Raw genomic sequence first — 27,791 nt, forward strand, 5'->3', positions numbered from 1 at the left:
AATGTCCAGGACACTAAAGAAGAAACTGAGTTTGTAAAACTGCTAACCAAGATCAAGCAGAACAAGAATTAATTACATGAGGCTGAATGAACGGATGAAAAAGAATAATGGGTTTTTATAATTTTTACTTGAAATTTCACTGGTTCTTTAAATGTTTTGTTTTCTAGATTTAAGGTAACTTTTTCCTGGTACATTATCTATAGTTTACAACAACATAGTAAAGTACACTCTTGTGAACAAAATTAAAATATTTGCTTTTTCTCCCTTCCTGATCCAACCAGAATTCTAAAACTATCCATAAGCATTCTTATTTTTATGATAACATAGTTATTTATATAAGTTCAATAAAAATATGCTCTCTTTATAACAGGATACAATATTTAAAATTGGTTATATTACTAAGGCTTTGACTTGGATGTCATATTTGAAAATGCACATAAAGTTACTTCAGCCAAACTGAGGTTTGTCTTGATTTGGCCTCCTAGCCTTGAGAGACTTTTAAAAGTCCAGGCTGAGATTCTTATCAAAAGTTCTAGCAGAACAAGCTTCAAAGGAGCCTACGTGGTCCATCGCTATTCTTGATGCACTTATGCATCAAGACCAAACTTGATGAGGCTAAACTTACTTAGTAAACAAATTTGTCTTATTGTGATTATCTTTAGTAAAAATGGGGGTAACTGTAGAAAAGAAATTATGCTTCTGAAGGAGGGTGAAAACTGTATTACACCTGTTATCTGACTGTAGCCCTGTTCATTGCTTTTGTGTGTTCCTGTAGACTGAATTGGACCCTGAATTCTTCTTGCTTCCTTCAGTATCTGAAGAACAAAGAACAAGAACTGCTCTGTTCCTAAAGCCCTATAAACTGAAGCTGGACAACTCGACGTAAAATTCAAGGAACAAGTCTCCTGCCTGATGTGCAGGCTACACAGAGAGTTCACCAAAATGCCCAACGCTGGTCTAGCGCTTCGAAATGACAACCAACACCTGTGAAACAGAACAATGAACTCCAGACAGACTTAGCCTCAGAGCCACTCCTTCCAAACCTCCATGTTGCTTAAATGAAGCTGAAAGAGGTTTTTACATCAACTCCTACTTGCTGGTCATTTCCCTTCAACATGAGAGTAGAACAACCAGGAAAGGTCCATCCCAGCACCGAGGAACAATCAAAACCTAACCACAGGATGATCCAGCAGTGATGCTTTCAGAGCAATAACTAGATCAAAAGGGAGAAATGTAAACGTTATCAATACCAAAATAAGTCACTTATATTTAACCCTACTAAAATGGAGCTGGGAGGCCATAAGGGAGGGTCACTCATGCTCTATGCCTATAATGAAAAATACCATAGAAACTTTTTTCCAAACCACAGCTTGCTACATGAGTCACACAAGGACAGCCAGCAGCACAAGGACAGCTAGCCACACAAGGACAGCTCGCCACACAAGGGCAGCTCGCCACTCACACAAGAACACTTGCCTGACATTGTTTTCACTAATGAACTCGTGTCAACTCCTGAAATAAGCCCTTGGAACCAATCATCTTTTTGTTTCAAAACAACTCACATGTACTTCTCTCTTTTGTCTATAAAGGCTTGCCCTTGCCCAACCTCCTTAGATGCATCTATAGTTCACTATGGCATGTGGATCCTAGACTGCAATCTCCTGCTAATTCCCAAATAAACTCATTTTTTGGAGAGCCCGTCTCTCTCCACTGTCATTTTAGGTTGACAGCAGAAATAAAGAGTCTCTAACAGAACGTCAGAGAGGGAAGAGGGTATAGAAACCCTTTTTCTTGGATATTTAGAATGGAATCTTAATTAGCTCCTAGGGTCAGGGTACTAGTCCCCATTAGTCCTGCATCATTAGATGGAAATGCTTTTAACATTTGCTTGTTTGTCTAACTTCAGTGCCCTGAGATCAATCAACCAGATCCAGCAAGCCACAGAAACCCACATCTTATACTCATTATTTCCTGACAACCTTCTGCACTTGCTTGATTCTTTATCCATGAGTACTTGAAGCCCTCGTCATGCTGTCTAATGTCTAGGTATACAAAGGGAGGTACCCAAGTCTCAAACAGTTTTCCCAGAAGAAACAGAGCTCAGGTACCCAGATAACTGGGTTACTGGAGGCACCAGGCCAGCTGTGAGCTACCCAAGAGATGCTTACGTTTCATATACGCCAAGCCAAAGTAGGTGAGTTCCTCGAGGTTGGCAAAGGACGTCACGGCATTGAAGACAGCTCCCACTGTTGATTCAACATCACATTTTACCTCCAGGTGCTGCCCGTTCAGCAGGACCACACAGAGGTCCCTGAGAGCCAAATAGGATTTCCCTTTTTTGGTCTGAAAACAACAATAGTATCAATTATACTGCAATTATAAGTCATTGAGCCTTTAGTGTGTGCTGGTTACTGTACTAAGCACTTTACACACATTGTTTCATTTAATTGACAACTCTAAGAGATGAGTATATTTACAATTCCTATGCAGCAGATGAGAAACTGAGGCTCAGAAATGGTAAGAGTCTTGCCCAGGGTTTGCACACTTTGTAAGGCAGGAACTGGACTCAAATCTGAGCCTTCTGCCAGGCCCAGCAGGGGCCAGGAAAGCTGGCAGGCCTGCCTGACTGATGTCTTTCCCCTGCGGAAATCCCAGCTGCCCCTTGGGCTCTGCTTCCTAAGAGGGGTCACCCAAGGCCCTCATCAATGAATTATATGGCCCTGGATCAATCTGTTGATCTGACATTGTCCCCCCAGGCCCCACCAGAGCACAGGTTAATTAATTCTAAACTTCAGAGAGAATTTGGGCGGGTGCAGATCCAATGAAGAGACAGAGCTGGAGCAAGGGGATTACCTAGACTCTAGAAATGGGTCAGCAGAGCCAAAGAGCCTCCAGAGTCTGCCTTCTGCCTCTTCATCTCCCACCACAGCCCCACCCAGACCACTGTCGCCTTGGCTCAGCCTCCTGGACAGTTCATCACCAGGCAGCCACCTGGGCCATTCTGCCCGTGTCTTTGCACATATAATACCCACTGCCCCTAGGGCTCTTCCACTCCCTCCCCACGTGGCAAACTCTTATGGATCTGTCAGGTCAGGCTCTGGAGCCCTTGTCTGTGGCTCTTCTTGAGTATCCCCATGTCCCAAAGCCCAGCCTAGACCTCCCCCAGGAAGTTCTCTTTAGAAGGCAGTCATGGACAGACACTAGCATATGTGGCCTTAATGCCATCAAGACCATGCCTGTGGTCATACCCTGACACTCCTGGCACCCAGGGGCAGCCTATGCACTCCAGGGGCCACAGCAGATCTGAGGTCCCTGTGGGAGGGGGTTTCACACATGCTGCTGGACAGGGGTGATCACACAGGCATACTCCATGCCACCTTGGTTCCCACACTTGCTGCACACCAGAGTCACCTGAGAGGTGAGGGGACCACCCCCAAGATGGTTCTGTCAGTCTGGCACAAGGCCTTGGAAATCAATATCTAGTAAAGCTTCCCAAGGTGATTCTGTGAGAGCCAGGAAGGCTGGGAGGCAGGTCTGACCCACTTCTTTCCCTTGCAGAAATCCCAGCTGCTTCCTGAGAGGGCTGCCTAGGCCCTCAGTGATGAATCGTATGCCCATGATGGGCCCCTGCCTAGGTCCAGTGCTCTGAAGCTGCCCTCTGGACACTCTTAATAGTTGTGTCTTGGAATGTGTGTTTTCTGAGTGAAGTCCCCAGGACAATGAGCGAGTATACAAAGCTTCGACTTTCAGAAGTCCTGCCTCCCCTCCTCCTTGGAGGGTTCTGGCTGCCAACTCCTCTGCTCTCTGAATCCCCATGCCTTGCCCAGCCTCCCCTGCCCCTTCGTCCTCCCCACACAGTGACCTCTGCTGCCCTCCACTGAGGGCAGCCATGGCTCTCACTGCCCCCTAGTGATGCCCTCCTCAGGGGCTGGTGGAGGAAAGGTCCCAAGCAGGCACATGCACCCAAGGCATGTCAGAGCAACCATGACAGTGGCTGTCCCCACCCTGGGCCAGGAGCACCAAAGCTCTTTCCCTGGGCAATTCAGCAGGGACAAGCCTCTCACCCACCCAGCTCCCAAGCCAGGTACCAAACGCATCTCCATACAAAGGGTGTAATCTCTTGGGGGACCACTGATTGTCTGGGCTGGGACAGCAGAATCATGGGAAGGGAGTTTGGGCTTTTTCACCCTGCCTGGGGCATGGTGCATGGATCCAGCAACTGGTGTGGCAAAGTCACAGGGCAAGGTCCCAGGTACCTGCAAGGGTCTCTGTCCAGCTTGTGAATGTCCCTATGCCCAAGAGAATGTGACATTAAACAGCAAATAAAAAACAAAAACACCATGACATGATGAGACAGAGAAAGCACATATAGAGAAAAAAGAAAACGTTTTATATTTTAGTTCCTATGGTGGCTGCTTTTGAACACAGGGTGCTGCCTCTTCACTTTTCAGTGAGCCTATTTGCCAGTGTTTCCCACGGGAGAGCCATGCTGTAAGGGGAACCTGTTTTGTTCCCGACACCCACAGGGAAGCAGAAGGAAAGGGTGTGTGTACCAAGAACTCCACTTGGAGGGACAGATATGGAGCTACACTGACTGAGGACCCTGGGGACAGGAAAGGAGGGGCTAAAGCAACAGGGGCAAATGCTCCAGCCCAAGCCAGACAGACAGAGTGACACAGGAAACCCTGGGAATGGGGCCTCCCCTTTCCCAGGTAAGGGACTGAGGTCCAAAAAGTATTTTACTGAGTGAGCCCTCAGTCACCCTCATACCCTTCTGGCATCTTCCTAGAGGCTAGGGTTCAAGATCCCCTCTGAGGATTATAACTAGGCTCCTAGACCTGGTGTGTAGGTCAAGATGCTCACCCCGGACAGAACTGGGACAGTAGCACCATTCCCATCACCTGGAGTCTTGGTACCTAAGCACTGCACAAGCATCCCTGCAGAGCGGGGGAAGCTGGCCCCCATCACAGTAGGTCTGGCCCATCTACCTGGTGGGTAGAGGAGTTTCCAGTCACCTAAGCCGTGTGACCACAGGGATGTCAGGAATGGGTCCCTGGGTGAATTGTCCCTTCTTCCCCTCAGCTGAGGGCAGGTGGCTTGAAGGGGATGGGCAGAGGTGGGACTGGTCTGAGGAGGCCATGGCCCTCTGACTTGCAAGCCCCATACAGGAAGTGTCCTCAGAAGGTTGTAGACCCTCAGAGTGAGCCACCCTGACACCCCCAGCCCCTCACACACCAGCTTCCTTAGGTTTAGCATTTTCATGCTTTGGGTAACTCAATCTTGCATACTTGGGGTGTAAAAGTTATCATCCCACTTCATACGTTTTGTGCCAGTGCAGGTGGACCAGGCACACAGTGGGTGCCTGTCAGCGCGTGCTGCATGAATTGATGCAGTTGGTCATTGCATAGGAATTGGAGGCCCCCGTCAGGCAGGCATCCCACTTGCACTGACAAGTTTGCTTCAACACTTTTAGGACTAAGGTGTAGAGGAAATGATGTCAGTGCACTGCAACAGACATCCCCTTGACAGGGGGATGCATGGAAGCTGGGATTCAACGGGATTTTGCTGGAGTAAGCCAGAGGTGGGCTCATTGGTGCTCTTCAGGGCAGGAAGGACAAGTGGCGGGCAATGCAGGAGCCTGAGAGGGGAGAGCCTCTAGCCATGCCCCACTCAAGCCCTGCCTCCAGGAGGCCCTGAGCAGAGGCCCAGAAAGCCAAGTTGACAATGTGTGTGCTTCCAGCCCTGGGGGTTGGGGAGATGGGAAAGGCTCACATCCAAATACTCAACATTGACTGAGAAGCTCTAGGCCCCACCTGGGCCCTGGACAACAGAGCTATGGGCCTGAACATGGACAGATACGTTCTGGGGAGCTTAGGGTGAGACCAGCCACACATGGGGCTCTGCAGGGGACGTGCTCAGGCTCTGGGGCAGGGAAGGGACAGCCCACACAGCATTTGCTCTTTCTGAAAAGCCCACATGGCTCACTCCTTGTCTTCACCCAGTCTTTGTTCACAAGATGCCTCCCCAGAGCCACTTTCCTATCTAAAAGAGCATACTCTCCCTCGTACCACCTGCCATGCTCCATCCTCCTCCCTTCTTCATTGTTTTTTTGTGGTTTTTTTTGTTTGTTTTTTTTTTGGTTTTTTCTTGCACAAATCACTACCTGGCATTCTTTTATATTTGTGCCTTTGTCTGTCTTTGCCTCCTCCTTCTAGAATGTAATCTCCACATGAAAAGGACTTTGTTTCATTCACAGCATAGATGGGGGCCTAGAATAGTGCCTGGCACCTGGCAGATGTTTCACAGCATTCCCTAGCTGAGGCTGGGAGGGCCAGCAGGACTCAGCTGGAAGTCACATGGGGCCCCTTTAACAGGCTGAAGGGAAAACAGCAGCAGTGGGAGTCAGTGATGGTTCTGGCAGAGGTCTGGGGGAAACTGAATGCCACTGGGATGTCCCCATGTGAGACCCCATTCAGACACAATTGGCATCCCGCAACTGCCCGCTTCCCTCGCCACCCTCCATCCCTGCCCAGTCTAGCCCAGTAGTTACCACAACCGATCCCGGCAGATGTAGTGTCATCGGGGCCTCTCCAGCCAACAGGATGAACTCTGGCCTGGAAAACTGGAGGAAAACAGTCACGTATGGTAGAGAAGATGACAGATTCCAGGCTTTGGGTCTGGGCTTCCTCCATGATGCACCTCTGCAGCCCCCACCAGCACACATTCCCCAGAGCCAGCAGGAAACAGGCCAAGATGGGGCTGACCTGGGCTGAGTCCCCAGCTGAATGGTACGTCTTGGAGCAGAAGTCTTACAGGTGGGTATAGGGTATCAGCAACATTCTGGCTCTTAAGTTGGGTACAGGGGTGTTGGGGTGAATTATAAGTTTCATAATTCACACAGAACTCCATCTTTTGTATGTATCAAAAGTGTAAAATGTATTGTATAATATAAATATAAATGCAATAAAAATATTTTAAAAAACAAAAATACTTCTAGATTTAGATGAGCTGAAATGTTTTCTAGCTCTAGATTTTGAATCAATAGCTTAGTGGGCAGCTCTTGTTCTCAGTGTATTTGTATTACACTTGACCCAGAAAAGACTGCAATACCCATAACTAGCTAGACCCAGCTATCCCCCTGTGGGGTGCATATTCTCAACCCATTTTACAGGTGAGGAAATTGAGGCTCCTCGCCTTTAAAAAAAAAAAAGCTTAAGAAGCTCACCTGAGTCATATAACCAGCAAGTGATAGGGTTGGGTGGGGCTTCTATAGTGCCCCCAAGGGTACCTAGCAGGACTCTTGTCCCAAGAGGCCAAAATTCCAGCCCAGAAGTGACTTGTGTCCTGCAAGCGTTCCCAATAGAAGTATCTTTAGTGAGCGATCAGGAAGAAAAGCCAAAGGAGGTGGACAAAGCCTCTCAGAAGCCCTCTTCACGCCCTCCACCAAGTTCATGGAGGCCAGAGAAGGGCCTAGGAGGACAGTGCTGGCCGGGCCAGGGTATGAGAACCATAGGCCAAACAGGAAGAGGGACATCCTGAGGCTATTTGGAGCTCAGCTCAGTCGAGAGACCTTAACTAACTTTGACAGACAGACAGGCACATTCCCCCTAACCCTATTACCCTCTTAGGGTTACCCAGCTGGAAGAATAACCCTCTGCTCCCTAAAGAAGCCCCCCCTGCGGCCCTGGATCTGTGCTCCTTCCTTTCACCTGTGTAGAAGGCCCCTTCCAAACACATTCTGCCTTGTCAGTTCTCGAATCACGTAGCATGCTCTGCCACCACCCTTCACACTGGTGGCTTCCTGTAGGGTGGGACCCAGCATCTTCAACCCTACATCCTACACAGTGTCCCCCACAGAGCCTGCCCCAGTGAGGCCACTCAGTGAATGCCTATGCCCTAAGTTGCAAATTTCAGGTTTATGTCACTCCAATCCTATAAACCTCAGCCCAGGGAAGTTGTCCCCTAGAAGACCCTGCCCATTTTCAGCCACTGTGCCTGCCACCCACAGCTCCCTGCTCCAGCCTCCTTGAGGAGTGCCCTTCAGCTTTATTTTGCTTACCTTGCTCCTTCTTTGCAGAAAACCCCTTTGAGAAGGAGTTGTTGGCCATGAGCTGTCTGCTGCCGAGTGCACAGATCCAGAGCTGAGCCTCCGGCCCTCCTGCTGGTCCTGGGGATCTGCTCCTGGAAGAGTGCTGGCCAGGGAGGTGTTGAGAAGGGGTGAAACACTTAGCAATAGCAAGGGCTTCCATGGCATGAAAGACTACCCGCACAGGGGCTCAGCTGGGCAGGGTGCACCCACTGATGCATGTCACCTTCTCCCCCACCTATGGGGGAGTTACATCCACTTTTCAAGTAGGGGAAGCTGAGGCCTGGAGAAGCCAGGCTGCACAGCCACTGGGGTGTGGTGGGGTTGGAGGTACAAGGCACAGTCGACTTCTGCACCCCATGGCTTTGCCTCTCTGTTTGTGGTGCCAGGACCCCAGGTCTAGAGCAATCACCCAGCAGGTCATGGGATTGCAGAGGTTCTGGCTTCTTTAGAATTTGATATATTGTTCAAAATATTTTGACAATAAAATATATTGTTTAAGGAATCAGGGGGTAAAAGTTGTTTTCATTGGGAAAATAAAGTTTTAAATGGCAGGAAAAATTATTGCAAGATAAACTCTACAATATCCAACCAGGGTGCCAGCTGTGGATTTGACATCAACTATGACAAGACACTGTTACAGCCCTCAACAGGTCAATATGTGAATAAATAAATCACCCAAACTTCAAAATAAACATAGTTCCAGGTCCAGGAAGATATGAGCCCATCTAGGTTTTGATCTGATTCAAGCATCCTAAGTTAGACAATTGCAAAAATGTCCACAATTCTTCTCCCTGATCTGCACCTTTGCAATCCGACTTTGCATCCTCCTGCCATCAAGAGATGGAGTCTATTTCCTACTCCTTGAAATGGGGCTAGCCTTTAGGCTTGACATGGCCAACAGAATGATGTGGAAATGATGGAAGCCCAGTTCTGAAGGCTTTATGCACCTCACCGTCCTCTCTCTCCTCTCTCTCCTCTTTCTCTCTGTCTCTCTCTCCCTCTTTCTCTCTCTCTCTCAGTTCCTCTCTCTCAGTTCTGCCATTGTCAGGAGAACAATCCTAGGCTGACCTGCTGGTGGAGGAGAGACAGAGCTTCCCAGACAATGGCCATTCACCCCCCAAGGAGAAGCTGGCTAGCCGAGCTGAAGATAGTCACAAAGGCAGGAAGGCTTTCAGCAGAGTCTAGAAGATCTCCCAGCTGAGCACAGCCTAAATGACCAACTCACAGAATCATGAGCTAAATACATAATTGTTGCTTTTAGTCAGTGTGTTTTGTGGTTGTTTGTTATGCAGCATGGTATGGCAATGGATAATGGCAACAATATTGAGGCATGTTGTTGCTCCGCCACGCGGCCTGAGTATGGTTCCCAGAGGAAACAGGATGCCCTGACAGCACAGCTGCCACCAGGCCCCTCATTATCTTGGCTTTGGATCTGCTTAAATGTGGCTTCTTCATCTGCTAATGAAATAGCATTGGCATTTTCTGGAGGAGCAAGAGGCTTCTCACTAATAATGAGTAAAGAAATAAGGTACCATAGCCCCCACACCTATGTCTCACATCAAGTTCACAGCACCCTTTAGGCCTTGCTGCTTACCGGTTAACAAGGAGGCTGCAGTGACTGTGTGTCGAGGTGTTCCAATGGGGCTCTGGTGAGCTCTGGGTCTCTGTGCTTCTTTCTGAAACTAATCAAGCAGCATGGTACAGGGCATGGGCAGAAGCCAAGATCACGGCTTTCTTAAATCAGGCATCCCAGAGCATGAATGGCATCATGACTTACTAGCTGTGTGACCTTGGTGAAATTCCTTAGCCTCTCTGAATCTGTTTCCTCCTGTAGAAAACAGAAATGACAGTTAGAGAGGGTTGGAGGGAGGGTTACAAGGGAAGATAAAGCCTAATGGCAAAGTGCACTTTGTTTTAGGGACAACAGACAATAACATTAATTTAAAAAAAAAAAAAAAAGCTCAGATTTAGTTGAAAAGTAGAGAACAGTAGATTTGAAGACTATTCCACAAACCACTCTTAACACACCCAGAACAATAACTGAAAAAAAAAATCAAGTTTTTCTTTTCTTGTCGTTTGCTTCAATTTGGATTTTCTCAACTTGGACAGTTAGAACTCATTTTTAAAGTTTTCATTTGATATAAATAACTGTGTTAAGTTGTGTCCCCAAATAAGACTTTCCTGGGAACACAGGTGAGTCCTAAGCTCAGCCCCTTCTCTTCAGGGGCTTCCTGAAAGAGTGGCACTTACATAGGCTTTCTCTGCCATCACAATGTGGATGTGCGGCCCATACAGGGCAGGAAACAATAGAATGGGTACCATCAGCCCACGCAGGGACTGCTTAGGGCACGTACTCACCTCTGCAAGGATGCAGACACTCTGGGGCCTGTGCCACTGGGCTCTCGCTGCTTGTCCCATGCAGTCTCTTCCTGAGCAGGTAGCTTCTGTTCTGCTGCACAGAGGAGCTTTCCTCCACAACTCTTTTCTCCACCTGGGGGTCAAGTGCATCACACATCCACATCCCAAGATAAGGAGGGGGCATTTTTATAGATACATGCAAACTGGCTGTCAGACTAAATCAATGTGGAATTGTCTGCCCTACACGGTGACCTAATGATGTGTTCTCTGGCGCCCAGAATGTGCTCTGTGCCCACCCCCTGCATGCACCCTGAAGGCACTTCAGTCCCCACTCCAGACCTGCACACTCACACACATCTGTGCCTTTGTTCATGCATTCCCTCCATGGCTAGAGCCTCCCCAGAAGCTCCTCTGTGCCCACAAGACCCAGAGCTGTGTCCTGCCTACTTCTAAGCCTCTCCACCTCTGCCCTCTGATCACCTTCCCTTATCACTGCACTCACACCTGGCTCTGTTGCATCATGTTCCATGAGTGTGCTGCTTGTCTGTCTCCCCCAACATCTCTGTGTGCTTTATGCACCACCATAGCACACCTAATGCAGTGTGACTGACATCTACCTTGCAGGTCCCTGATGGAAATGTTGCAGGTCAATACAGTGTCTATCCAAGGACAATGGCACACCAGTGGATGGTAGACTTTAGTATCTTTCAAATAAATATAGCCCACTTCCCCAACCAAATCCTCTGGCTCAATTCGTAGGAGCCACATGTTCCTATGCCAAGAGAGAAGGGGTCCAAGAAGGAGGCCTTCTCTGATGGAAGAGGCCTTCTCTGATTGACTGTTGCCACTGTCCACCCTGCTGTCCCCTCGTCTCCATCCACGTGGCCCCTCATTAATCCTGGTCTCAGCTCTCCAACTTGTCCCTGGACAAGTGCAGCCACTCAACTGGCCTCTAGCTTACCTGTCTCTGGTTCCTCCCAAATACAAACTTCCTTACATTTTGTGCCATAGGCACCTCACTTGCCCATCTTATCCCAGCTCCACTCAGGTCTCATGGGGGACCAACTCCATGGTGCCATTCCTGCAACACAGCTCCCCAGGGGCCCAGGCTGGGCCTGTCTCCAGCTGAGACTATATCCTTCAACTTGTCAGCTGTACTACCATCACTCCCCTCTCCCAGGAACATTTCCCCAGTAAATAACTTGCACAAGAATCCCTGTCTCTGGGTTAGCTTGGAGGGAATCCAACCTAAGCCAAATGCCTCCCATGTGCCAGGCCCCTTCCTGCACTCTGAGGAGTGCACAGGGCAGCAAGCAGCACAGTGTGACAAGCACAACAAAGGACACCCCACAGGTATAAAATAGCAGAGGGGAGGGTACCCAGGGACCACAAAAACGAAGTCAGGGAAGCCTTCTGTGCAGAACCTAGAGTTGAATTTTGATAAGAAAACTGAATCATGGGTTCTAAACATGATTGCTTTATATAAGGACACACTTGCAAAGGTGTCAAGAGTCTTAGCCATGTGACAAACTGGGGCTTGCCTAAAGGTCTTTGTCAGCACTGCCCAATAGAACTGCAATGAGAAGAATGTTCTAGATCCACCCTGTTCAACAGGGTCATCACCTGCTACAAGTGGCAACTGAGCACTTGAAATGTGACAGATGTGACGGATTAATTTAATTTTTTATTTTATTTTAGTTAATTATAATATAACTAATTCAGATTTTAATAGCCACACATGGCCAGCAGCTACTGCTTGAAAAGCACCGTTCTCTACTGACCTCAGAAATGGTACCCAGAACCAAGCCAACCAGCCTTCTGATGTGGAGACCAGCAGGGGCTGGGTAGACAGACACTTCTTTCTCATGAATCCGACAAGCTTCCAGAACCGACTGCAACGTGCACCGCCTGTGAGGCTGGTCTTCACACATGGTCAGCAGGATGGAGTGCAGGGGCTCATGGAGCTGCAGGGGCTGGAGGCAGACAGGGCCAGTGAAAGGAGAAAGCAGCCAGAGCTGCTGCTATGAGGCCAGCACCTTGTCAGGCAGGCCTTGGAGACATGGAAACGGGTGTTCCCACAAGCACCAGAGCAGATGCCTGCCCCTTCTGGAGAGTTTAAGGACAGACACAAGATCCATCACTGAGGCCACAAAGTGCAGAGCAGTCAATCACCTCTGCATCAATTCTGTGTCGTCTGCTGCTTTCTAAACCAGAACATCCTTCTGCCCAAGCACATGCTTGGAATGCTCATGAAAAATAGATGCTTTGACAACACGGATTTCCACCTGTGCCAAGCACCCCTAATCAAACCAGAGGTCAGCCTTTCACTCAGGTTCACCTGCGCAGCTTGTCATTGTATCCAGTCACTCAGGAGGTCTCACTTGGCCTTTGCCCTGGAATGTGAGCTCCTGGGACATACAGACTGTGGCCTATTCCTGTTCACTTCGGAACAGCCAGCAGTCAGCACAAATGCTCAATCATTGTTGGTTGAACTTTATGTCTGTCACGTGTACGCATCGAGCAAAAGAAAACAGAAGCATCTTATAAGCATTTCCCTCATGCATTTAAATGACCACAACTCATACGAGAAAGTCCTCAAATTCAGATTCAAAATCAGACTTTTTCTCAAGCTCAACCCACACTGCAGGTCACTTTCCAGATAAAGGCTGCACTACCGCTTCTTGCTGGGGAGCATCAGCTGTGAGCACCTATCTCTGTGTACAGCCAAGCTGCTAAGTCCTGCTGTCACAGTAAATCCAGGCGTCTTTTGTGCCTGGTGCTGCACAGCCACACCAGATATGGTCCCTGCCTTCAGGAAAATAATGGTGTGATGAGAGAGACGGTCACTAAAAGTGACAAAGACCATAGAGGATGACAAGGACTTTGACCTTGGGAAGCACAGGCCATGGCACTAATGTAGAGGAAGGGGCTTAGCCAAGGCCGGAGTTAACCAAGAGGAAAGTGGGGAGTGAGTTGCTGGTGAAGGGATCCGTGTGTGCAAAGGCACGAAGATGCAGATGAACTGACATGCATCTGAAGGGAAGGGGATTATGAGGACAGGGGCCTGGGAGAAAATAGCAATGTGGGGTCCCTTGTTCAAAATTATTAAGAATTCTAGGACAGTGATAGCAGAGCATTAAACTAAATGCAGGACCCTGTGCTATGACACAGGGTCACACACCCAGGACACACACCCAGGAAGCCGGTCCTGATTATGGCAGAGTGCCAAAGGGGAACCAGACAGGAGCAGGGACCCTATCCTAGGCTCCAGGTGTGTCTCACTGAGAAGCCAGAAGGCAACCCCATGGGCAGTGAGGCGTTACAAAAGGTTGCATATGAGAGTGGTCGTGAGCTGGTCTCTTAGAAAGACCACCCAGGAAGCGCCCGGATGTTGAATTGGAGAGGGTAGGGGTGAGTAGAAAGAAAGGCAGGAAGGAAGGAAGGGAGGAGGAGGGAGGGAGCCAGTCTAGCCGGGTCAGCTGGGCAGGGCTCTCCAGCATGTGTTCTTGTGGCACCAGTCTCTAAGGAATTGTTACAGTGTCAAATGGAAATGTACACAAACACTTCTATTCTGTAGTTGAAAATTGTGTAAAATATTAGGATATTTTTATGTATTTCTTTTTTGAGACAGGGTTTTGCTCTGTTGCCCAGGCTGGAGTGCAGTGGTTTGATCTCCACTCACTTCAACCTTCCCCTCCCAGCCCCCGGGGTTTAAGCGATTCTCGTGCCTCAGACTCCCAAGTAGCTGGGACTACAGGCATACACCTCCACACCCAGCTAATTTTTTTATTTGTAGTAGAGACAGGGTTTTGCCATGTTGGCCAGGTTTGTCTCGAACTCATGAGTTCAAGTGGTCTGCCTGCCTCAGCCTCCCAAAGTGCTGGGACTATAGGCGTGAGCCAGCATGCCCAGCCAGGATAAAGTTAAGTTTCTAAGCTTTAAGCCTTCTTGTAGTCTTTAAAAAATGACTCTAAAAAATCTTTGAGAGGGGGATATTGTAGGGAGCATTTACCCAAATCTGTTGAGCCCAGAAGCCTTTTTCAGGGAAGCATCTCACTTTGGGAAGGGCTGTTTTAAAGCCTTTTTAAAATATATGTAAATCTGTATCTTCAGTGTCTACAAAATTCTCTAGCTTGCTATTAATACTTCCTCTGAGCGGAGATGGCCAAACTTATCCTGCTTGCCAATCCCAAATTGTGGCTGCCTGGAGTGCTATGTTGAGTGGGATTCTGAGGTTGTTTCTGCACTAGCAGGAAGGAGTTGTGTGATGAGTTCTCAACGCCTGCCTAGGACCTAGAGGAGGGGAGAGTGGCATTATGTGTGCTCAGTAAATGTGGTCCCTGCCCAGGAGAAAACCACTAAATAAACCCAGAAACATAGCCCGGCAAGACTTGGAGTATCTTGTTTACAAACCTGATGTGGCGGAACATGAAACCCTGCTGACCAGTAGAGGGTCATTCCTAAAGAATAAACGTGCATCTGCCCAAAAGAAGAGTACATGATTAGATTTCAATCATCTCTGTTATTCCATGGCTCTGCAAGAAAAATACAATCCGATTTCCACATGAACAGACACTGTTGTCTGGCTAGTCTAGCACCATCTGCAACTCCCTTAACCCTTGTTGCCTTCTACTCCAGAGGCTAGAAAGCCAGAAATTTGCTTTCTAGCAGAAACCATGACACTCAGTTTTGGTGAAAGGTGTGAGAGAAATCTGTTAGAGGGCTTCTGATAAGGCTTTTGCTTTACTGACAAAAGGACACATGACTGGCCCTACGCTTTCCCCTTTGTTCCTCCCTTCAAAATTGATGTGATTGATACATGGAGTCTTCGCAGCCATTCGGTGACAATTAGGCAGCAAACATAGGACAGAAAGCCAGCCACTGGGGAAAGTAGAATGGAAATACACAGCCTGGATCCTTGATGACATGAAACGGCTGCTGACCAATCCCTAGACCTCTTGTTAAGTAAGTGATAACCATATCTTTGGCCCTGGCCATTGTATTTTAGGCCTTCTGTTTCCATGACACATTACAGTTCAGCCTGATTACAAAGCACCATATCTTGTCAAAAAGCAAAATGATGTCATGGGAAGAGCATTGTCTGACATCTCTGACCCTCGGTTTCTTCATCTTAAAAATGAGTATTCTGCCTGAATTCTAATAAAGATCAAGTCAAAAGTACCCGAAGGTGGTAATATTAACTATTATTATTGTTACCATTATTGTTATTATTGGACATAGAGCACTTACAATATACCAAGCTTTGTTCTAAGTCTTTTACCCATATAAACTTATTTAGTCCTCACTGCAATCCTGTGACGTAGGTACTTGAATTGTCCCCACTTGTCTACATGGCCTCTGGATTATACCAGTCCTCAATCAATGTCAGTTGGTGTTTACTGTGGGGCTTCTATTATAACTGACAAGGCACATTTCCCTTAAGATATCTCTTCTCAGGAAATGATTTTTGTTGACTTTAGAAGGAAACAATGAGGTAATGAAACATTGCATGTAAAAACACACAGTTATTTGAGCCCCCCACTTGGTTTAAGACAAGTGGTTTTAGTTTTTGGTTTTGGTTGTTCACATCTCAAGGTCAAGATGTGTTCAACGTCACCTGTGACAACTCATTAGCTCTCATCTTTGTTTGAAATTATATCCTGAAACCAGCTCCCACCCCTCAGATGAACATGCATAGATACCATGCAAGAAAGTTCACAAGCTGCATCCCCATTTCCAGAGAAAGGACCTGAAGAGCAGGGGTTTGGTAGACAGCCACTTCTTTCTCATTAACCCAACAAGCTCCCAGAACCAGTTTCAGTGACTGCCACCCGCAAGGCTGATCTTCCCACATGGTTAGCACGATGGAGCATAGAGACTCATGGAGCTGCAGGGACTGAAGTGCAGACAGAGCTCCAGCATCCTAAGCACTGCCAGAGGCACCACCCACACCTGGGAGCTCACCTGGATTCTAAGGGCTCTGTCTAAAAGTGTCTTAGGGCAAGGCCTTGGCCACAGTGACAAAAGGCTTCATCTAAAATTCTAAATTCAGCTCATTGGTAGACACTGCCAGTAGAGGCTGGTGAGAAGGATTTTGAAGGCAACTCCTGGCTCAGTGGGAAAGAATACCATGTTTGATTGGTGATGTCTGCCATGAGCATAGGATGGGGTACTGGCAGCACAGATGACTTGTAGTTAGAGACCTGCCCACACCTTCCACCTGACCTGCACCTGGGGCTAAGATGCCAAGTAGTTGGGGAAATATGTCAGTGCACTGTTTAGGGCAGATGTTGGTCCGAGGAGAGGGGTCCGGGTACACCCTCTCAGCACCAGAGCAAGACCCAGGACTGAGGGAGGATTCTGAGCACAGCCTGTCCAGGGACCATTCTCCTAACTCCTAGCTGCCCAACCAACCCCTCATGGACCCATGCCAAATTGGATGAAGAGAGGAGCCTGTAATGAATGGAAAAGAACAGTGATGAACAGAACTAAGTGTTAGAGATGCTGAAACAGCTCAAGTAACCTGGTCACTCTGCCTCCTGGCCTAATAAACAGGGCTTGAGGCTGGTGGCTCTGGCCCTTAAAGCCCACTCCACTTGCCATGCTTCATATGCCTAGAGCGCTAAACCAATGTTTGGTTAGTTCAGAGCTCAGTCCCTCTCATACTGGATCTCTTCCAGCTCACACTCACTCTCATCTTCCTGGCCAGGACTCAGCAATACATTTAGCCAGTTCTTAACTCAACCTATTAGTCTTGAATCTACTGGAGTCCTCGTGCCTCTGCCTGGAGGAAAGTGTGCAGGAGGAAGGAACATATTATTTTCCAGCCAGTTCTTAACTCAACCTATTAGTCTTGAATCTACTGGAGTCCTCGTGCCTCTGCCTGGAGGAAAGTGTGCAGGAGGAAGGAACATATTATTTTCCAGCTCAAAGATGCTCTGGGCAGAGAAGTGGCTACGCCTTCACAATGTACTCAATGGAAGCCAACCTGCAATCAGGAGGGTGATGCCTGATCCTAACCAGTGAGTGCTGGGATGGTCAGGGAAGGACCCCAGGAGCACTCAAATCTGTGTTAGCTCAGGTACATCAGAAAGTGGAGCCTGAGGCAAGGGTTAAGTGCAGACCCTTCATTCAGGGGCTGCAAGCCCAGGGCAATGAGAGTGTAGAGAAAATGGGAAGGGAGACAGGGACCAATGTGATATGCAGGGTCAAAATGCTGGCCATCTCCTTGCAACAAGCAAGAGAGCACAGCCTGAAGTGCAGCAGACAGGGCTTCCTAGCACTCAGGACTTCTCTAGAAAGCTTGCAAGGCTTGCACAGCACAAAGCCATCCACGAGAGAAAGAGGAGGGAAAACGTATCCTCTTAGGTCCCCTCCAGACCCTCATTTACCACTGGCTAAGTTTCCCCCATAAGAAGATAACTCCCCTGCATTCTCAGGTTGCATTGGCGTGGTCCTTTAGCAGTCACACAGAAATCCCAGTCCCAGGGGTCAAAATGTGACATCTTAGCTGAGTCCAGGGCATAAGAGGCAACGCGGTGTAGGTGGAGCCAAGAGACCCAAACAGACCTGAGAGGCACGCAAGTCTGTGTCCAATCCAGGAATCAGTGATTCACTCCTGGGGTCCTGGCAGTGTAAGAAGGTATGTGGGCCTGGATGCCAGAGTGACTTCCAGGATGTCGGGGGGAGGGGGTGCCGGAGCTGAGGTCACTGGAACTGGAACTCTTATGCTTTCACTTTTGTGGGCTGACTTACAGACACGTGGACCCAGACAAACCAAATCTGGAAACCACCACGTCCCCATTCTCTGCCTTTCAGAGCCTGGAGGGAAAGCAGCTCCCATTCCAGGATGCCTCCCGAGGGTAGCAGCATTTTCACATCTGCGCTTTTCTCATGAAAGGGCGAGGAAGAAGAAACAGAACTCTCTGAGGAAACACCTACCATGCCCCATCCAGTGTTGTGTGGCTGCCTTGCATCATTCTCTCCTTCGAGAGAATTAAAATTCTCTTTGAAATTAAAAATGATGTTTACTGGAAACTTTTGCTATTCAGAAGCAAAACATGTCCATTGTTGAAAAACCAAAAATCTCCACTGATGTTGCCATCCAGAAACAATCACTGCAGACACTTTGGTGTATGTATTTTTAGAACTTCCTCTCTCTCTCTCTTTCATCCTCTCTAACCAAACTTGGATAATATTATGTGCACATATACTGAATTTTTTTTCAATACATTAAATAAGCTTCTACAGCCTCATTTTAATGGTGTTTTGTCTCATGTCCTCTCCCACTGACTATTTAGCTTGTTTTCAATTTATCACTAATGTCAGCAATACAACAATCAGCATTGCTGCAGCTAAATTTATCTTTACTTGTGCCTTAGAATAAATTCCTAGTTGAGGACATGTTGGGTCATTTTGAGGTGTCTTGCTACATACTGCCAATGGTAACAATGTGCCAGACCACTTAACCACAGCTTTTCAACACTTCTTTTTGAATATTGATAATAACCTGATCAGTTAAGCCACATTAACCCCATTTTACCAATGTAGAAATTGCGGCTCAGAGAAGTGGACTTGCCCTTGTCCATGAGCTAGTAAGTTGTTGACAAGAAATCCTGGGAATAAAACTCTTGAAACCCACTCTGGCTTGGTGTTGAGAACCAAGCTCTTCAAGGCTGAGCTGGGAGCTGGGGAGGCTGCCGCTGGGATAGGCCTTTCCCAGGGCACAGGACTCAGGAGTTGCAGAGTAGCCGCACAGCTTACCTGAGACGCATCAGGCTGCTCATCCTCACTCTGTCCCTGTAGCAGTTCAGGGGCCTTGAAAGGAGCAGCCTCTATGTGAGAAACATGGCCTTGGAAAGAAAGGCTTCCAGCTGCAGAAAGCAGGGCTGACCAGGGGCAGACCACATAGTCCGAGGAATCTGAAACCAAGCCAGTGATGGGGCTGTAGAGACAGAGCTTCCATCTGGGGTGCCAGCATGGTACTGTGCCCAGCAGGTGCCTGGCAGTACCCATCTCTGGGACTGAATGTGAGCAAGACCCGGAGGAGACATGGAACAGAATAAATTCAACCCTGATGCATGGGAACATGTATAATAAAAGGTGACTGTGGCCATGGCCAGGAAGTTAGCACCTGCACCTAAATTCATCTGTGGCTCAAGAGTCTCAAGGTAAAAGGTAAAGAGAGGGTCAGGCACACCTGAAATTTAGCACAAGCCTGAGTTCTCTAGAGACAGACTAGGATCCAAGGCAGCTGGTCTTCTGGGAGCTCCGTAGCTGTTCATCAGAACCTCCAGGGTGGGGAAGAGGGAAAACATGACGCTGAAGGAACAGGTGCACAGCCTCCTCCATAGGCCCACGCTGGGACCATCGCCCTCACAGAACATTTGTGATCTTTCACTCCAGGAGCCTCTGCTGCATGCACTGAAGCCCCCAAGCACGTGTGACCTCTGAGTTGACACCTGAGTGTGGGTACTCAGCATTTGTTCTGGAGCTTAATGCCTAGGAGCCCCATAGTCATCCTTGGATACCGCTACCTTAGGTCTCTCCTGTACTGAGAGCACAGAGTGCAGCTTTCCCATTAGGGGATTTGAAGAGACACTATAGGAGGCCTTATCTCTCCTGCAGTTTCTGGAGTTTAGTGCAAGTGTGAGGCCACCTGGAGGTTGGGCTCTGTACAGAACACATGCCCAGGATGTGAGGTCGCTTGGCCACTTCAAGGCCTGAACTTGACATGTGACCACCTTCTCAAATCTACACAGGACTCTAGCGGCCCTCCTGCCCACACCAACCTCCAGAGAGGTGACTCGCCTGAGCCCACCTACACCCCAAAGGGTCACCCCAACCCCCACTTGCAGTGCACGCTCCCCACCTGGCCACCGGCGGCTATTGCCTGGGCCATGACTGCAGACCACCTCTGGCGGGGCACACCAGCAAATTCTACCATCATCATGGGCTGCAAGCACAGCTCCTCCCACAGATCCGAACCCCAAACAGGGAAGGGGGCTTCCCTTCAAAGTTTATCCCTCACTGGGTACCTGCCCTCAGCCTTAGGAGACCCAGTAGCATTTTCTTTTACTTTTTCTTTTTTTGAGACGGAGTTTCGCGCTCTTGTCACCCAGGCTGGAGTGCAATAGTGCGATCTCAGCTCACTGCAATCTCTGCCTCCCGGGTTCAAGCGATTCTCCTGCCTCAGCCTCCCGAATAGCTGGGATTATAAGTGCATGCCACCATGCCCGGCTAATATTTTGTGTGTGTATTTTTAGTAGAAACAGGGTTTCACCATGTTGGCCAGGCTGGTATTGAGCTCTTGACCTCAGGTGATCCACCCGCCTCAGTCTCCCAAAGTGCTGGGATTACATGAGTGAGCCATCACACCCCACCAGCATTTTCTTGTGCCTTACAGTTGCTCTTCAAACACTATTTAGTAATTCTTTCTATTAACCTCCCCTGTTTAGAACACAGAGTAGGTCTGCCTTTTTTTTTTTTGAGATGAGTCTTGCTCTGTTGCCCAGGCTGGAGGGCAGTGGCACAATCTTGGCTTACTGCAACCTCTGCCTCCTGGGTTCAAGAAATTCTCCTGTCTCTGCCTCCCGAGTAGCTGAGATTACAGGCGAGCGCAACCACACCTGGCAAATTTTTCTTTTTTTGTATTTTTAATAGAGATGGAGTTTCACCATGTTGGCCAGGCTGGTCCCAAACCCCTGACCTCAGGTAATCTGCCCACTTTGGCCTCCCAAAGTGCTGGGATTACAGGTGTGAGCCACCGTGCCCGGCCAGGTCTGCCTTCTGATGGGGCACAGACTAGTGCAACATCTGGTGGACAGAGTGTAGGGGTGTCCTGGGTGACCACCCCCTGCCTCTCATCTCTGGTTATGCCCAGAGACAGCCCATGTGCTGTTAGACGCCCATAGCACTGCATCCACTCTCTTCCTAAATCCTCCCAGCTTTGCATGCCTGGAAATGCTGCAACACCAAGGCAGAAGCAAAGCCTTTCTTCCAACTCTGCCACATGGCATGGGTCCAAGAGTCAGGCCTGCCCTCCAAGGATGGGTGATATTCGTCTACTCATTCTAATACCTCAGAGTAATCACATATCAAGAAGCAGCAACCTTGTTCTGTGCTCTCAGAGGTTGATAAGAAAAAATTTTTTTGAAAAAAGCAGCAGCAGCCAGAACTGTGTTTGTGTGGGAAGCTTGACATACAACTCCCTGTGATTTGACTGCCCCCAAACACTCTCTTACCGTTGCGGAGGTCTTCCAGGAGCTGCTCCGCGGCCAGGAACAGGAGGGACCAGATTTCCTCCTCAGACAGAGCTTCACCCTTGACCTGTAGGGCGCTGGCCAGCGTCACAGAGGACAGGCTCATGCCTACGATAAAGACATGCATGTGACAGGGCCTCTGCAATGTCCAGGAACATGTTTGGGCCCGTACTCGCCACTCTGGCCCAGCCAGGCATGGTCCGGCCACTACTGCACACCGGCACTGTGTTTTCAGCACCTGGGTCCCTGGGGTCAGGCACAGAGCGAAGCACACAGAGGAGTTAAAGAAATGTTAATTGGAGGACTGGCCAGGCTGGCTGGTCGGTTCTCAGTGAATGAGTAAACAAACAATAAAACTCCCAAATGAAAGGTTAAATGAATAAATAAATGAACAACCAAATGAAATACGAGAACAGCACCTTCCAGCTGGGTGCGAGCTGTTGCAGAGAGTAAGCTACACCTGAGTAGTGTGTGGCCTCCTCTCCTTCTCTCTCAGGAGAAGTTAGCTAACATTTTTGCCTGCAGTACGTGATTCACATCTTTCATCTCTGGCTGCCACATGCAGAGTCAGATTTGGTGCCAGTACCACCCCTTTCTCCAGCACCTACCTGAAGTGCCAGAGCGACTCACTAGACAGAAGTATAAGCCCACGTTTCAGAAAGAGGCAGCCTCACAGAGAAACTGGAGGAGGCTGAAGAGGGCTAGTCTTCTCTTCCCTCTCTTCTGGTAAGCAGGGCCTTTAGACCAAAGCTGATGTTTAAATGTCTATCTCCCTAACAAAGCTGCCACCCAATAATCTCCAGAGACCCAGGTGCTGGGTGGCACCAGAAGAAGCCAGGCGGGCTTTTCCTAATCCATTTACATCCTCACTGATCTTTCTCTACAGCCAGAGCTCAAGCAGGGCGGGTGTGCAGTGTCAGGCGCTAGATGGGGAGCACATAGAGGCACCCCCATCCCCCATTGGCACACTAATCCAAGATCTACTCCCCAGCTGCCCAGCTCCCTGCAGACATCTCTGCTACCAGCCTCCTCCAGCCACAGGAAGAGAGGCTGGTTTCAGGAGAAAGAGGCTTGGTCTGCCATCTCTCCCTGGGGCAGGAAGGGAGCCACAGCAGGACCGCCTCAGGAAGCTTGACCTGTGAGCCGTCACTTATCACAAGGAGTCTGTGAAGAAGGGAGTATTGTTTTTTTGTTTTTGTTTTTGTTTTTTTAACACTCGATAAATATTTATTGAATAAATGAATCAATTAAAAATGAAAGAAAAAGAAGAATGGGTGAATTATTTGTTTTAAGATAGAATAGCACAGAATAATTGTGAATTGTTTAAAGCTACACAATGATTGACTGATAGAAGAAAGACATTGATTATTGTTCGAGTAGTAAACCAGGATGCCTGTGCATTTTATGAAGTTCTACAGAAGACTTTGAAATGAGGTTATGTAACATTGTCCCAGAATTCCAGGTTTCTACTCTGTAAAATTGGCAACATTTTAACTATACTACAGGATTGTTATTAAAATAAATAAAATGATAATGTTAAAGTTCTTAATGTATTATGTGATTTGCAGTAAGTACATAAAAACATTTATATTAAAAACATTAATTTTAGCTTTAGGTTTTACAGTTAAGTCTTTATCTCAAGTTGACTTTTGCATATGGTGAAAGGAAGGGGCCCAGTTTCAATCCTCTGCATATGGCTACTCAGTTATCCTAGCAACATTTATTGGATAGGAAGTCTTTCTCCATTGCTTGTTTTTGTTGACTTTGTTGATGCAGTTGGTTATATAGGTCTGCAGCTTTATTTTTGGGTTCTCTAATCTGTTTCATTGGTCTATGTTTCTTTTTTTTTTTTTGACATTTAATTTTTTTTATTGCTTTGTTCTTTTTTTTATTATTATTATACTTTAAGTTTTCGGGTAAATGTGCACAATGTGCAGGTTAGTTACATATGTATACACGTGCCATGCTGGTGTGCTGCACCCATTAACTTGCCATTTAGCATTAGGTATATCTCCTAATGCTATCCCTCCCTGCTACCCCCACCCCACAACAGTCCCCAGAGTGTGATGTTCCCCTTCCTGTGTCCATGTGTTCTCATTGTTCAATTCCCATCTATGAGTGAGAACATGCGGTGTTTGGTTTTTTGTCCTTGCGATAGTTTACTGAGAATGATGATTTCCAATTTCATCCATGTCCCTACAAAGGACGTGAACTCATCATTTTTTATGGCTGCATAGTATTCCATGGTGTATACGTGCCACAATTTCTTAATCCAGTCTATCATTGTTGGACATTTGGGTTTGTTCCAAGTCTTTGCTATTGTGAATAGTGCCGCAATAAACATACGTGTGCATGTGTCTTTATAGCAGCATGATTTATAGTCCTTTGGGTATATACCCAGTAATTGGATGGCTGGGTCAAATGGTATTTCTAGTTCTAGAACCCTGAGGAATCGCCACACTGACTTCCACAATGGTTGAACTAGTTTACAGTCCCACCAACAGTGTAAAAGTGTTCCTATTTCTCCACATCCTCTCCAGCACCTGTTGTTTCCTGACTTTTCCCAAGACTAAACCAGGAAGAAGTTGAATTGCTGAATAGACCAATAACAGGAGCTGAAATTGTGGCAATAATCAATAGCTTACCAACCAAAAAGAGTCCAGGACCAGATGGATTCACAGCCGAATTCTACCAGAGGTACAAGGAGGAACTGGTACCATTCCTTCTGAAACTATTCCAACCAATAGAAAAAGAGGGAATCCTCCCTAACTCATTTTATGAGGCCAGCATTATCCTGATACCAAAGCCGGGCAGAGACACAACCAAAAAAGAGAATTTTAGACCAATATCCTTGATGAACCTTGATGCAAAAATCCTCAGTAAAATACTGGCAAATCGAATCCAGCAGCACATCAAAAAGCTTATCCACCATGATCAAGTGGGCTTCATCCCTGGGATGCAAGGCTGGTTCAATATATGCAAATCAATAAATGTAATCCAGCATATAAACAGAACCAAAGACAAAAACCACATGATTATCTCAATAGATGCAGAAAAGGCCTTTGATAAAATTCAACAACCCTTCATGCTAAAAACTCTCAATAAATTAGGTATTGATGGGACGTATCTCAAAATAATAAGAGCTATCTATGAGAAACCCACAGCCAATATCATACTGAATGGGCAAAAACTGGAAGCATTCCGTCTGAAAACTGGCAGAAGACAGGGATGCCCTCTCTCACCACTTCAACATAGTGTTGGAAGTTCTGGCCAGGGCAATTAGGCAGGAGAAGGAAATAAAGGGTATTCAATTAGGAAAAGAGGAGGTCAAATTGTCCCTGTTTGCAGATGACATGATTGTATATCTAGAAAACCCCATTATCTCCGCCCAAAATCTCCTTAAGCTGATAAGCAACTTCAGCAAAGGCTCAGGATACAAAATCAATGTACAAAAATCACAAGCATTCTTATACACCAATAACAGACAAACAGAGAGCCAAATCATGAGTGAACTCCCATTCACAACTGCTTCAAAGAGAATCAGATACTTAGGAATCCAACTTACAAGGGACGTGAAGGACCTCTTCAAGGAGAACTACAAACCACTGCTCAATGAAATAAAAGAGGATACAAACAAATGGAAGAACATTCCATGCTCATGGATAGGAAGAATCAATATCGTGAAAATGGCCATACTGCCGAAGGTAATTTATAGATTCAATGCCATCCCCATCAAGCTACCAATGACTTTCTTCACAGAATGGGAAAAAACTACCTTAAAGTTCATATGGAACCAAAAAAGAGCCTGCATCACCAAGTCAATCCTAAGCCAAAAGAACAAAGCTGGAGGCATCACACTACCTGACTTCAAACTATACTACAAGGCTACAGTAACCAAAACAGCATGGTACTGGTACCAAAACAGAGATATAGACCAATGGAACAGAACAGAGACCTCAGAAATAATGCCACATATCTACAACTATCTGATCTTTGACAAACCTGAGAAAAACAAGCAATGGGGAAAGGATTCCCTATTTAGTAAATGGTGCTGGGAAAACTGGTTAGCCATATGTAGAAAGCTGAAACTGGATCCCTTCCTTACACCTTATACAAAAATTAATTCAAGATGGATTAAAGACTTAAACATTAGACCTAAAACCATAAAAACCCTAGAAGAAAATCTAGGCATTACCACTCAGGACATAGGCATGGGCAAGGACTTCATGTCTAAAACACCAAAAGCAATGGCAACAAAAGCCAAAATTGACAAATGGGATCTAATTAAACTAAAGAGCTTCTGCACAGCAAAAGAAACTACCATCAGAGTGAACAGGCAGCCTACAAAATGGGAGAAAATTTTCGCAACCTACTCATCTGACAAAGGGCTAATATCCAGAATCTACAAAGAACTCAAACAAATTTACAAGAAAAAAACAAATAACCCCATCAAAAAGTGGGTGAAGGATATGAACAGACACTTCTCAAAAGAAGACATTTATGCAGCCAAAAGACACATGAAAAAATGCTCATCATCACTGGCCATCAGAGAAATGCAAATCAAAACCACAATGAGATACCATCTCACACCAGTTGGAATGGCAATCATTAAAAAGTCAGGGAGTATTGTTTCCATTTACAGACAGGAAAGAAGTCCAAGGTAATCAGGTAAAAAGTGATGAATTTGAAGCTGAACTCCAGGCCCTCTCTCTTTTTCTTTTCTATTTCTTCTCTTTTCTCTTCCCTTTCCTTCCTTTTCCTTTCCTTTTCTTTCGTTTTTTTTATCTCTCCTCTCTTTTTAGAAACTGTTTGAGACTTATGGACTAGGCATTCCTATTCCACCACATTTTTCTAACTCTCTATAGCCACAGTGAAAGGTTGCTTATTAAAGATAAGAAGGGGGAAGAACAAGACCAAGATTCTTATACAAAAAATCTCTAAATCCCAAAATAAAATATTGAATGGGTGGGGTTTTTAAAATTGCTTTATGACTAGACAAAAATGCATTAAAAGTCTTCTAGGCTGGTGTGGATAGTGAAGACCATTATTTCAGTACAATAATTCAATGGAGGGAGGACAAACTTTTCAACAAATAGTTCTGGATCCATCATGGAAAAAAGCTGAACATGGGCCTAAACCTTGCACCTTATGCAAAAATTACTTCAAAATGAATCATAGATTTAATATAGAACATAAAACTATAAACTTTTATGGAGGAAAATGGGAGAAAATATTTAGGACTCATCACAAACAAGGACTCCCCAATAAAATGAACAGCTGATTTCTCATCAAAAACCATGGAGGCCAAAAGGCAGTTGGATGACGTATGGTCTTAACTAGCCACACCAGCCTCAAAGACTTAATGCATTTTTTTCTAGTCACAAAGCAGTTAGAAAAACCCCACCCAATATCAAAATACTTGGAGGGGAGACTGTCAAACAAGAATTTGGTAGACAACAAAGCAATCAATCCTTCAAAATTGAAAGAGAAATTAAGACCTATTCACATAAACAAAAATTGTGCAAATTTGTTGCTAGCACACCCTTCCCTCCAAGAAATCCTAATGGAGTCCTTTAGACTGAAATGAAAAGACACTAGACAGTAACTCAAATCCACATGAAGAAATGGGAGCACCCGTAAAGATAATAACATAGGTAAATGTAAAAGACAATAAAAATGTATTTTGATTGGAACCCTTTTTTCTCCTATCAGAATTGTTTTAAAAGGAGCATCCAACATCTGGAAAAGCACATAACTGATCGGGTTTGCCAATCAAGCACCCTTCTTTTCGTTAAAGCTAAGTGTCACTTGAGGCTTGAAGTTGCTGTTTTTGTTACTGGATGTGTCAGGATCACAACTTCCATATCAAATATAACTGTGATCCAGGAGTCAGTGACAGGAAATTACTCACCACCTTTTCAATTAAAAAAAAAAAGTTGTCATGCTTGTTCCAATGCACAAGCATGATCCCTCTGCAGAAGGAAACGTGTGCATTCCAGTTTTCTGTACCAACTCCCTGCCTGACCAACCACAGTGTTACAGTGGAATGTTATGAACTGTCCGCAGTGGCAGGTTGGTTTCTG

At 46.7% G+C, this 27,791-nt stretch overlaps 1 protein-coding gene across 1 annotated transcript in view; it reads right to left on the minus strand.

Annotated features, from left to right (window-relative positions):
• Positions 1–21,835, minus strand: part of FRMPD2 (FERM and PDZ domain containing 2) — a 95,048-nt gene extending 73,213 nt beyond the window's left edge. Inside the window, exons 1-9 of the mRNA XM_063727554.1 lie at positions 21,691–21,835; positions 19,211–19,368; positions 12,229–12,420; positions 10,448–10,580; positions 9,867–9,917; positions 9,684–9,771; positions 8,060–8,192; positions 6,551–6,622; positions 2,169–2,343 (exon numbers count right to left, since the gene is read on the minus strand). Coding sequence (XP_063583624.1) covers positions 2,169–2,343; positions 6,551–6,622; positions 8,060–8,192; positions 9,684–9,771; positions 9,867–9,917; positions 10,448–10,580; positions 12,229–12,420; positions 19,211–19,368; positions 21,691–21,835 — 1,147 coding nt within the window. The remainder of the gene's footprint in view (positions 1–2,168; positions 2,344–6,550; positions 6,623–8,059; positions 8,193–9,683; positions 9,772–9,866; positions 9,918–10,447; positions 10,581–12,228; positions 12,421–19,210; positions 19,369–21,690) is intronic.
• Positions 21,836–27,791: the final 5,956 nt, after the last annotated feature.

The sequence above is a fragment of the Pongo abelii genome, chromosome 8 (genome assembly GCF_028885655.2).
Source record: "Pongo abelii isolate AG06213 chromosome 8, NHGRI_mPonAbe1-v2.0_pri, whole genome shotgun sequence".
NCBI classification, from domain to species: Eukaryota; Metazoa; Chordata; class Mammalia; order Primates; family Hominidae; genus Pongo; species Pongo abelii.